Source organism: Schistocerca nitens, chromosome 7 (genome assembly GCF_023898315.1).
Source record: "Schistocerca nitens isolate TAMUIC-IGC-003100 chromosome 7, iqSchNite1.1, whole genome shotgun sequence".
NCBI lineage: Eukaryota > Metazoa > Arthropoda > Insecta > Orthoptera > Acrididae > Schistocerca > Schistocerca nitens.
This window is the reverse complement of record NC_064620.1, coordinates 65,134,227-65,146,770: the sequence shown is the minus strand read 5'-3', so window position 1 is coordinate 65,146,770 and position 12,544 is coordinate 65,134,227. Positions and strand designations below refer to the sequence as shown.

General features: G+C 42.0%; 1 protein-coding gene across 1 annotated transcript in view; it reads right to left on the bottom strand.

Annotated features, from left to right (window-relative positions):
* LOC126195476 (nascent polypeptide-associated complex subunit alpha, muscle-specific form) overlaps nt 1-12,544 on the bottom strand; it is a 54,203-nt gene that overhangs the window by 24,877 nt on the left and 16,782 nt on the right. The window contains exons 6-8 of the mRNA XM_049934105.1: nt 8,472-9,885; nt 1,781-4,057; nt 964-1,099 (exon numbers count right to left, since the gene is read on the bottom strand). Of these exons, the coding sequence (XP_049790062.1) occupies nt 964-1,099; nt 1,781-4,057; nt 8,472-9,885 (3,827 nt within the window). The remainder of the gene's footprint in view (nt 1-963; nt 1,100-1,780; nt 4,058-8,471; nt 9,886-12,544) is intronic.

Below are 12,544 nucleotides of genomic sequence, written 5' to 3'. Positions count from 1 at the left end.
TGAAAAATTCAGGCAAATTACCACATCCCATGATTAATGTATCACTCGTAAAAGCTTCCATGCAATTGTGGGTACAGGTTAAAAACTTCCATTATTATACACTAAGCAAGTTTGTAATTTAAGTTGCAGCCCAAGTTCTCGAAAGAATCACAAGTAATCACTTTTAAGTCCTGTACGATTATTTTTAGTCATGATGTGAATGCCTGACCGATCTATGTTTCAACTGTTTACAATGAGGTTCTGCTAATTTGTCAAAACCAAAAATGTGATGCACTATGATATTCTACTGTTACTGATAAACTGTCTCCAAATACCGACAGATTACACATTAGTGAGTTATGTACAAAGCATCAATTAATATTGTACAGAACATCCCACAGCTTTCACGTGTACACACAATTCGATTGCATATCTTAATACTAAGCTTCTTTCCCCATTCACAGCACAATAATAAAAATTACGTAATCTACAACCTACTGTACAGGGAAAAAAGGCAAAGAAATTATGAATGAAAAAAGAAGTAACTATCATATAAATACAATGCTTCTGAGAAGGATGTCTGACAGTTTTCTAATAAGGTAGTGGTGTCAAATACAATCTCTTTTAATTAGTGCTGTGTGATAGCAAATAATGATACACCAAGTAATATATCCCGTAGCTGATTTGAGACAGCCTTACTCATCCCTGCTGCAGCTCAACAAAAGAAAAATGAAAAGAAAAAGATGGAAGAGGATTAAATCAAGGATTTAAAACTAATTTGTATTAAATTAAAGAACTGGTCCCATACAGGAAAGAACTGACGGGTACGATGAAACTTAACATTTTCTGCACAAGGCCAAAAGCTGATGCTTTTTAAGCTGGTAATTTTAGCATTTGTGCAATAATTTTCAAAATTACTGCCTTTAAGTTATTAAGCCTAACATACACAAATTTCGTTGGAATTACGGACAGCATGTAACATACCTGTTATCCTCATCCTGAGTCTTATTATTTATTCTGTTTTTCAGCTTCGGAGATGCCCTCTCCTCAGAGGCACTTCGCGCTCGACCCTTGCCAGCAATTTCAATGAGTGGTTCATCGTCTGAAGATTCCACGTCAGCTGAATCCAACAACATTATACTTGCTAAAGGCTGCAGTCACAATGCATATAAAATGTGTAAGAATAATTACAGTAAGTCTGGCAAAGACTGCACTCTGCAGTTGGACTGAGACATGTTATTTTGCCCTGCTCTAGATCACTTTAAGAGCACAATAACGGAAGCAGTGCTTTGTCTCCGTTAGGCAGCACATTCTAGGAAAATCTTGAGCACTGGTGATCTACTGTTAATAGAAACCTACAATTACGATGAAATGGCCTTCCATATAATGTGTGATTATCATGACTAAATACAAGTGATGTCAAGGGTTAATGCTGCTAATTAGTCTGAGGAGAAGGGTTAAGAAACAAAAACAAATTAAAAAAGAAAAAAAAATGAAGTTGAGAAGGATAATTAATGCAAAGAATAAAAAAAGTGTCTAATGCATACTGGGACTGAACATTCCAACACTGGGGTGGTAACTTGATAAATTCTGAACTAGACTGCACACAATAGTTCGCCAACTGAATCTTGCAGAAAGATCTTCCTGTCAGCAACTTCATCTTTTGCTGAACTAAACCATTCAGAATTAAATTTAAACTAATTCTTTATCTTAAGTTCGTTATTCATCAACAAAACTAAGCAGAATCATTGTATCACTTATAGTTGTGTAATAAACACAAATGTATTTTGCTACGACTCACCCCTCCGATGAGGTTTGCCAGAAGTCCTGCGGATCTGAATCTGGTCAGGGACGGACAGGTGAGACGGACCAAGGCTGGCAGATGGTCTCTTGCTGGGAATGTCCTCTAAACCCATGCACGCTTTAATGAGCTCAGCAGCGTTTTCAGAACATTTTCGTTTTCCGGGACGTGGTTGAGGTTCCTCAGCAGCACTCTCCGATCCGTTGCGCCGCCTTTTCCCGAGGTTTGCAGTACGTCCAGAACCAGGACTCGCAGCAGCATTTGGAGGTGGTCTGCTTAGTCTTGCACTACGTGTGCCTGGGCCCCTTCGACTTGCAGCCGTTGAAATTGAACTTAATCCTTCACCACTTGCACCCTCTCCTGGAATTTCGACAAGAAGTTGTTCCAGTAACGATTTTCCACGAATGGGTGCAGGAACCTGACTTTCCTCTGGTGAAGGATCAACATCGTGGTCATCAGGTAAATTAGGTCGGCGCTTCCTTCTCCGTGGTACTGGCGGACCGTCTGGATCCTCCTCTTCGTCTGGTCCCAGTGCTGCTGGTGATGGGGTGTCTTCACGATGTTTTTCTGGATTTGAATATGTGTACAAGGGAGGTGTGGTGCGCACAGGTTGTGGATCACCAGGCGTTGGGGAACATATTGGATCAGGCACTCGTGTGGGAGATGCAGACATCCTGGATGGTACTCCAATGTCGTCTGAAGAAACTGCCACTGAACTTTCCGCATCAGTTGTAACTGCAGTCTTATCACTTCCTAATTCTCCTTCTGCACCACTGGATGGCTCTAACTGGTGATCTGTTGGTAAAACAGTAGAACTGCCTGCATCTTCTTGTTTGGAGTTGTCACTTTCTCCCAAAGCTAAAGACAAATCCGCATCATCTGGATCTTTATTTTCAACTTGAGCGGAAGGCATACCTGACCTGCAAGTCTGCTGCTCCTTTTGTGACTCTGGAGATTTTATGCTATCTACCACAGGTGTAAAGTTTCCCTGATTTTGTGAGGCAGTGTTGGACCCAGAGAAAGACGAATCAGTCAATGAACTATCTTGGGGCACTGGGCTGTGTGCAGGGCTTGTAGAATCAAGACATACAACTGGATTCTCTGAAACCCTGTTTTCAGGTTCTGTATTTGTACAGGTACTATGACTATCATTTTGGGAAAGATATTGTTCAGAACAACCATCATCTCGCCTTTCGACCACAGGTGTTTCTGTAATCGTGGTGACAGAATCTACAGAAACCTGTTGTATGGAACACTTTTTACTGCTATCGTTGCGAGCACATGGCTGTTGCTCACCATCTTTCTCTTCCTTACGACATGGGCTTTCACCTTGGTTTGGACTTTTTTCTGATAATGCGTCCATTGATTCTATACCAGAGTCCTCACCTTGAGTGTTTCCCTGTTCCCCTGGCACCCCTGGACCTGCAGGGCTGTCAGCACCACTCACACGACTCACACTTCCATCCGTCGGTGTCACACTGCACTGTCGCTCACTACTTGGATCTACAGGTGGACCATCATCACTGTCTGCAGAAGCAGTCCTTGAAGCCACAGACACATCACTATCTTTTTTGTCTTCTTTTACAGCTGGCAACACCACTGAGAGAACTGTGTCTGTCCGAGGCCGCTTTCTCGGAAGAGGTAGAGGGTCATCTTCGAGCAACCTCTGTTTCACTTTGGCCTCCGATACATCTAACTCCCCAACAGGAAGAGTTGTAGCAATTTTGGGGGGAATACTGGGGTTCATTTCATTCTCTTGTTTGGCATCTATCTGCACCCTATTGACAGTCACTACACTTCTCATTACATTGTTCCTTTCTTCTGTGCCTGACCTATCTGCAGCAGGTTTTTTGATGGATAAGGTGCGTTTAGAATCACAGTTTGGAAGGTCACGATGCTGCTTCTTTAAGCAGTTAGCAACTAGAGGATTCTGCTGGAGATAATTCTCAACAAACCGAGTTCTCTCCTGCTTTATGGCACTATGCACAGCACTCTGTTTGCGATGGACATCATTTGAGATCTTTCCTGTGACTGTAAGCCTACCTGTGGGACTTGACTTGCCTGAAGTAAGCAGTTCTTCTCCCTTGCGGGGGACAGTACCGCGCTTATCACTAAGTATCACAGAATCACTGCCCACTTGTTTTGCACTTGATGACACTGGAGAGTTCTGTCTTACTACCCCACTGTTGAAAGTCTCCTGAGAATGTCCGTGACTTTCAGACACAGTTAAAGTAGGGCGCAGCTTTGGTTTCACAGAAGATGCAATACCCTGAGACTCTGGAACAGAAAAACCAAGCAGATGTATTAAACTATTTTCCAAAAGCTGAATTTTTAAATAACAAAAACTATTATTTTTTAGAACTAATAATGCTTCTGCAAAGTTTTGATTCTATTCTGGCTTCTAAGTGACAATTAGGGATAGTAAATTTCGTGAAAACAGTAACGCTAAAAATTATACGAAATTAGCAGTTTGTGGCGAAATAAGGAAAAAGCAGTAACTTTTAGGGCATATTGTTAAATTTGTAATGTATAAAACTGTTTAAAAACAAGAATGTAATTAAAAAAAAAAAAAACACCACCAAATTTGGCAAATGAACACCACTGAACTTGGGGAAAAAAAAACACCAACAGCAAGCTCACTGAATTTTCCAGTAAATAATACTGAATTTGGCAAAAAATATAACTATTTTTTCCTGTCCCTAATGATAATATCATGGTAAAAATCACAGTTTTTACCCCTTGGGGAACTATTCTTTGGTTGTTTACTATCAAATCTTGGACTTCTGATTCATGTTTGTGTGTTACACTGTTTGGATCAGTATTACATGCTACTATACACAATTACTGTAGTGTAATTTAAGACATTTATGACTTACAGAATTTACACACAAGTAACATTCTTATTTCACAATCTTGTGCACTATGATGAAGTGTTAAAACAAATAAATTCCTCATCTTTTAAGGACATTAACTGCAACTTACTCTGCAAATAATGTAAATGACACGAACTGTGATATAGCATTTTCAAAACGTTAGTTCAACATTTAGAAGTTGTTCTTGAGAATATCATAAATAGTAACTGGTATTATCGAACAATGTCTTGGACCACTTACCCACAACTGGTGATTAAAAAGTCATTATGTCAGTGCATCCCTCTTTCAGATATATGTTTAGTTTTTTGAAATGCCCACGCTATCAAGTACAAACAAGATGTGATAAAGAAAGCAACGACAAAAGTATTTTGTATCTTCAGTGTATTCACAATGAACAGGACAAACAACACAGACTTGGAAGAGCAGTTGAACGGAATGGACAGTCTTGAAAGAAGGATATAAGATGAACATCAACAAACGCAAAACGAGGATAATGGAATGTAGTCGAATTAAGTCGGGTGATGCTGAGGGAATTAGATTAGGAAATGAGACACTTAAAGTAGTAAAGGAGTTTTGTTATTTGGGGAGAAAAATAACTGATGATGTTCGAAGTAGAGAGGATATAAAATGTAGACTGGCAATGGCAAGGAAAGCGTTTCTGAAGAAGAGAAATTTGTTAACATCGAGTATAGATTTAAGTGTCAGGAAGTCATTTCTGAAAGTATTTGTATGGAGTGTAGCCATGTATGGAAGTGAAACGTGGACGATAAATAGTTCGGACAGGAAGAGAATAGAAGCTTCCGAAATGTGGTGCTACAGAAGAATGCTGAAGATTAGATGGGTAGATCACATAACTAATTAGGAGGTATTGAATAGAATCGGGGAGGAGTTTGTACCACAACTTGGGGGACCGGTTGCTAGGACATGTTCTGAGGCATCAAGGGATCACAAATTTAGTATTGGAGGGCAGCGTGGAGGGTAAAAATCGTAGAGGGAGACCAAGAGATGAATACACTAAGCAGATTCAGAAGGATGTAGGTTGCAGTAAGTACTGGGAGATGAAGAGGCTTGCACAGGATAGAGTAGCATGGAGAGCTGCATCAAACCAGTCTCAGGACTGAAGATCACAACAACAACAACAACAACAACAACAACAACAAGACTTCATCCACAATCTCTCTCTCTGCTTTTATTATTCAATTTATTGCAATTTTTTTTTGACTGAAAAGCATCACTGTGTTGAAGACAAATAAAGAGAAAACAAGTAAATTTATACTACTGTTCCTCTCATTATTCCAAAGCTTGCTGCACCAGAACACAATTGTTTCTCTTGTCAAGATTTAAGAGTTTTTGGTATTGACTGAATAGCCATCAGTGATCTTCTTCATCATTTGTGGGATCATTTTATATCTGTTCACAAAGACATTATATGAAAACAACTGCCCTGAAAAATTCTTGGTGCAGTAAGGTCAGATTTATATATGCCACACAGATCATGCTGCTTTGTGTTTTCGTTTGAGCAAGAGGAAAATAGTGACAGCAATGATGTTATTAAAAGTGGAGTGCAGCACATACTAAACAACAGGCAATTAAATGCTGGTTAGTACTTTGGTTCAACAACACTGTTCAAAAAACTGCCAATCTGCCAACATTTCTTAACAATAAAGAGACATTAACTACTTGTTCAGATGACTCCATTTTTTCTTCAAGTCTATTTGTAACTATCATTGGACAACAGCTCACTGTCATTATGGTCAGCAAAGATCGGTGGACAGAACATTTTATTGATGACAGGGGGTGAAATCATCTTTAATTGGTTGAAAGAACTGTTTAATATTGATTTGACAAGAAGGAAAGGAAGTGAAGGTTTTCGGTGAATCTGTGTTTCATTACACAACTATTCTGCTTAGCACGGAGATATGAGATCAGTACAGGTTATAAAATATCAAAGAGAAAAGTGACGGGCCAAAAGAGATAAAGATAGGCTATAACTCCTTTACGAAAATTCTATACGAGTTAAATCACATAACTGATACCTTGGATTTCTGGGAAGTAGTTGTATCACCCAATAATTGACAGTAAGTGGACAAAAGGTGCCACCTTACCAGTTATATATAATATCTCTGATTTCTTGAATATATTTTTGTACAAGAGTTTGCAAAATGTACTGTAAAACAAGAATTATTTTGTAATTAAGGAATACAAAAAAAGTTCAGTGCTATAGTCCACTAACCCATCAGAGACAAAGTCTATGCTCAGAACGAAGATCAGGGAGTACATCAATTCAATACGACGCCATCCACAATTTGCTAAAAAGATTTAGGGGAACAACCAAAATCTAAAGTTGCATAGCTGAGCAGATTTTCAAACATTATCTGCCAAAAAACAAATCAAGCCTTTAACAACAGTCGTCTCTCTATTTCCCAAGTAGGGTTCAACCATGTTACAAACCAGATTGTGAGTGGCACACCAAGATTTATCTTATAGCATGATAAAATAATTGTTGTATACAGTCATTACTGACAAGATAGATATTCACAATTACAGTACGAGACAAAACACCTCTATCTGCTTTACAATATAGGGGGAATCCAGTAATCTGACAGTGACACATTCTACGGAGACAAGAAATAATTATTCTCTGTTTTCTTAATCACTCCAGCATATGTTGGACATCACATAATAAATTTAAAAAATTAATAGACAAGCTTTTAGATGGAATATACCTAAATAATTGTGGAAGGCAAATTGGTTTTGGAAATACCTGTTACAAGGCAAAGTGACTGTCTTACAGAGTTAAGTGCACCTTAAGGGGTCTGATTTTTTGAACGATACAATTTACTAAATCTGAAACATGTCATCACTTTTTTGGTAAGGGTGATCATAACTGTACTTCAGGTAAAATGGTACCCTGCAGAGATATTCCTGCAGTTCGATAAACTTAAGTTTTTCCCAATGAGAGTCAAACAGACATCTTAACCAAACACACTAAATCTTATGTGACTTATGCTGAAAATATAAGTTTGGTGGATCAATAGGTGTAAGACTGAAAGTACACTGGCCTGACAGGCAGTTGTTCCTAATTGTTCATACTCCCCCCCCCCCCCCCCTCCAAAAAATTATCTTTTCTCTACCGCTTAATACGAATCTCACCTATAGCATATAAGAAACATTGAATTTGGCAATGATCGGATGCATGTCCCTCTCCACGTAATAAGGCTGAACGCAGGTGATGTGCTGGTCATTCCACCAACATGTCAACGGATGTTTGTATGGCCAAGGCTTATGTAGTTATAAATCAATGTGGTAGAATGAAGGAACAACAACAAAAATAGCCCGTTCCTCTAAGACTGCATGAAATTGTTGATCATAATATCCCCATCAAAGTGGGCAGGACACCACCAACATTGCAGCACTGAATAATACAGTGCAAACAGATAGATAATTCAATACAGGACATTCAGTTACAGTCTAGTGATGAGGAACTTAGTATCGTAACCATTCCTCCCATTCACAGCCAAATTATGCTAAAAAACTAGGTTTTGAATGATAAATCAACAAGATGATCAATCTTACAGTAGTGTTTTGTGTGTGTGTGTGTGTGTGTGTGTGTGTGTGTGTGTGTGTGTGTGTGTGAGAGAGAGATACTGCTTCCAATACAACCATATTTGCTAAAACACTGTGTAGTCACAATCCAACCTACAGATGGAGGGTTATTCTTATTTACACTGATGATTTTGATTAAGTTCCATTGCTCTTTTTCTATATACAGCAGTTTCATGAAAACAAGTAATTCTGCAGCATGAACAATGACTTACCTGTGAATCCGAGTTCCCTGTCATCTGCATTGTGCCTGAGGCTTTGTGAAACACCATTTTCTACCTCAGGCACTGGGATTCGAGATGTCCGCCGCAATTCTTCGACTGCTGTGTGCCACTTTCCACTTGGAAGTGACTCCACATCACGATCACGATCCCTGTCCCTTTCCTTGTCTCGATCCCTCTCCAATGCATGATGCGATTTCTTACGTGACTCCTTGCGTTTCAACTTGTGTGGTGAAGGTTCAGGCCGACCTGGTCCGGTTTCAGCAGGATCGGGGGAAAATGCAGGAGACTTCCTCACTACACCAACATCTACACTTGGAGAACCATCTTGTTCTTTCAATCGCGCTTTCAATGGTACATCTTCAACATCGTGTTCATTCCGTCGTTCTTTGCACTTCACTTTCACTTTGCCTGCGAGATCACTGCCACCGACACTTGCAGCTGTCCTGTCATTTAAGAAATTACCAGTAGTATCCCTTTTTGATATATCACATTTTGAATAAGTTTTTGTTGAAAGTTTGCTACTGAGTGCGGATGATGTAGAAGGAGAATATGTACACGAGATAGCACTTGAATTTGGGGGTTTCTTGATGCGTACAAAAGGACCTGGTGAAGTTGGTGCATGTCCGTCTAAAATTTCGGCACTTTCTTGAGCCTTCTTGATCCTCATTACTGAACCAGGTGCATTCAAGCCATCTGGTACAGTGGCAGACAAGGTTCCTGGTTTCTTTAGTCGCACCAGAGGAGAAGCAGTTGGAACAGATGTGTTCTCCAAACTACTCAAACTACTAGTGCTTGGCTTCTTTATCCTCATAATTGAAGACGGTGACACATGGTTGGTATTTTCACTTGGAACTGATAACCCAGGCTTCTTAATTTTAACTACTGGTGGGCTACTCACTTGATTCATACCATCTGGAACCCCAACAACTTTCTTGAATTTTAAAGCCGATCCTGTGCCATCTGCTGACAAAGCATCACGTACTTTTGAAGAGGAACACTTTAATTTGCCAGAAGAGGATGAAGACGAACGTTTTCCAGAAGCAACACTGGAGGCAGTCTGTGATGAGCCATGTGGTCCACTTATCACATCCTTGTTGGTACTGCCCTGCCACTTTCTGTCCTTGCGGGAGCCTACAACAACAGCAGCATTTCGACCTCTAAGTGATATGTGCAGAGGGGGTACACGAGGCTCTTCACTAGTCTGCCCACTAGCTGCTTGTCCTCCTTGTGCTCCAAATAGCCGCCCTTGCTGAGTGTGTGCAGCCCTCACCTCCGCTGCTTTTCGGGCTGGGGGTACATTGACAAATGAGACGTCTACCTTGTAAGCAGGTTCACTCTTCTCAAGTTTTAGGCGTAGCCTGATTGACTCTCCCGGTGCAGGGCTTTGAGCAGAATCTCGCGATACCTGTAACAATAAGAATACTGATTAAATACTCACCATGGCAAGGTAGGCATCAATGACCAGAAATGACAGACAATGAAGGAGTAAAATGGCTTCTTGTAATTAAGGATTATTGTTACTCTTTCGCAGATAAATTATAGCTCTACGCAGTCGTGTACAGTGGTTACCATTAGTAATAACAGCAAGAGACTAGAATACAGACAGCACTAGTGAATGCCCTTTTTCTTTCATTTAAATAGATCGGCAATGTGTCAGTTTTGCATAGGCAAAGGAAAACTGATTATGCAATGAAAGAGAAAATGCATTGTGAGTGCCAAAACAAAAATGATTCAACATTCCTAGCAAATAATGAGGATGGTTCGGAAAGTAGCCTCTGTTTGGCTGTACAGAAAAAATCATTATATGTTATCTCGAAACTACAGGTTTTTGCTATTTTTCGACATAGTCACCATTTAAATTTAAGTATTTGTCATAGCATGTCGCTAATTTACAAATTCCTCCTTCATAAAAGTCTCCTGCCCTGGCTCCTGGCCAGTCTATCAAGGCATTTTGAAGTTCATCATCATTGGCATCGAAGTGCTGCAACACAAGCAACTTCTTCATGTGATTGAAGAGATGGAAATCACTTGGCACCAAGTCTGGGCTATATGGGAGATGATCAAAAATGTCCCATTTGAATTGCCTCAAAATCTCGAGAGTTTTTCGAACACTGTGAGGATGAGTGTTGCCATGCCAAAACACAACACTGGATGTCGGTATACTGTGGTGTTTGTTTTGAATGGCTCACGTAAGTTTCTTCCTAGTTTCACAGTAGACATTTTAAGTGACTGTCATTCCATGCTCTATAAATTCAACCAACAAGACTCTCTTGGCACACCAAGAAAACCTAGCCATAACTTGGCAGGTTTTCTTCAACTTGCAGGGAGAACTCATAGGGTTCCAAGCCATCAACTGAAATTTCATTTTTTGCGTTTGTGTATGCCATCCACGTTTCGTCATCATTCACAATTCTCTTCAAAGAATCTCCTTTCACGTAATAGTGTGAAAGCACCTCTGTAAGTAACTTCAATACCCACCAAGCACAGAACTTCCATCAGCCTAAGTTATCAGTGACAACATCATACAAAACAGTACTACAAATCTGCGAGAACTGTTTCAGAAAGTTCAGAGATGATGAATCTTTGATTTTCACAAACTGTTTAGTCAATTTTCTTGGAGCTGAAGGCCTAGCACTCCCCTCTACATCATGAGTGTCTGTCTTCTACCACTTTTAAAAAATCGGACCCATTGTCACACCACACCTTCACTCATAATGCCTGGACAGTATACACTACAAAACTATAAATGTCTGCTGCTGAAATGTTTTGCCCTGAAAGAAATCTTATTACTGTCCACACTTCGCATTCCATGGGATTTTTCTTTTTTATTACAGCTCTCTTATTTTGAGGTTATAACAAGTGAATGTGCAAAAGAACGAGGTTCATATTTTCACATCTGGACGCTTACTGAATACGGGTACACGCAGATGTGAAGATGGCACTCCGCGCACGAATACTAGTGCCACAATAAAATGGTGGTTACTTTCTGGAAAACCCTTATATTTCTTGTTACAGTGGATAATAAATAGTAGTATTAAACTGATACTGATGCAGGTTTGATTATCTTGGATTAGCAACATATCACAAGCCACGAAATAATTTGTATGCTTTTGATGAAAACCTTGCAACTTTAAGAGTCTACAAGCACATGCTTTCCAAGTACATTGCTCCACAAACTGTGTTAAATAATGGCATTGGTCCACTTCTAGACTTACAGGAAAAACAACAGTTGTAATTTAGAAAATGAGTAAACAGAGGAGGGCAAAAGGAGATGGGGGAGGGAGGGTGGGAGGAGGTAGGGGATGGAGGTGTGGGAGAATGGATAAGGAGGAAGCAAGGGGTAGGGGAGAAGAGGGAGGGTAGGACACGAGGGAGGGAGGGGGAGCAGGAGAGGAGGGAGAGGGGTAGGGGAGAAGAGGGAGGGTAGGACACGAGGGAGGGACGGGGAGCAGGAGAGGAGGGAGAGGGGTAGCGAGGGGGGGAGGGGCAGCGAGGGGGGGAGGGGCAGCGAGGGGGGGAGGGGCAGCGAGGGGGGGAGGGGCAGCGAGGGGGAGAGGGGCAGCGAGGGGGAGAGGGGCAGCGAGGGGGAGAGGGGCAGCGAGGGGGAGAGGGGCAGCGAGGGGGAGAGGGGGAGAGGGGCAGCGAGGGGGAGAGGGGGAGAGGGGCAGCGAGGGGGAGAGGGGCAGCGAGGGGGAGAGGGGCAGCGAGGGGGAGAGGGGCAGCGAGGGGGAGAGGGGCAGCGAGGGGGAGAGGGGCAGCGAGGGGGAGAGGGGCAGCGAGGGGGAGAGGGGCAGCGAGGGGGAGAGGGGCAGCGAGGGGGAGAGGGGCAGCGAGGGGGAGAGGGGCAGCGAGGGGGAGAGGGGCAGCGAGGGGGAGAGGGGCAGCGAGGGGGAGAGGGGCAGCGAGGGGGAGAGGGGGAGAGGGGCAGCGAGGGGGAGAGGGGCAGCGAGGGGGAGAGGGGCAGCGAGGGGGAGAGGGGCAGCGAGGGGGAGAGGGGCAGCGAGGGGGAGAGGGGCAGCGAGGGGGAGAGGGGCAGCGAGGGGGAGAGGGGGCAGCGAGGGGGA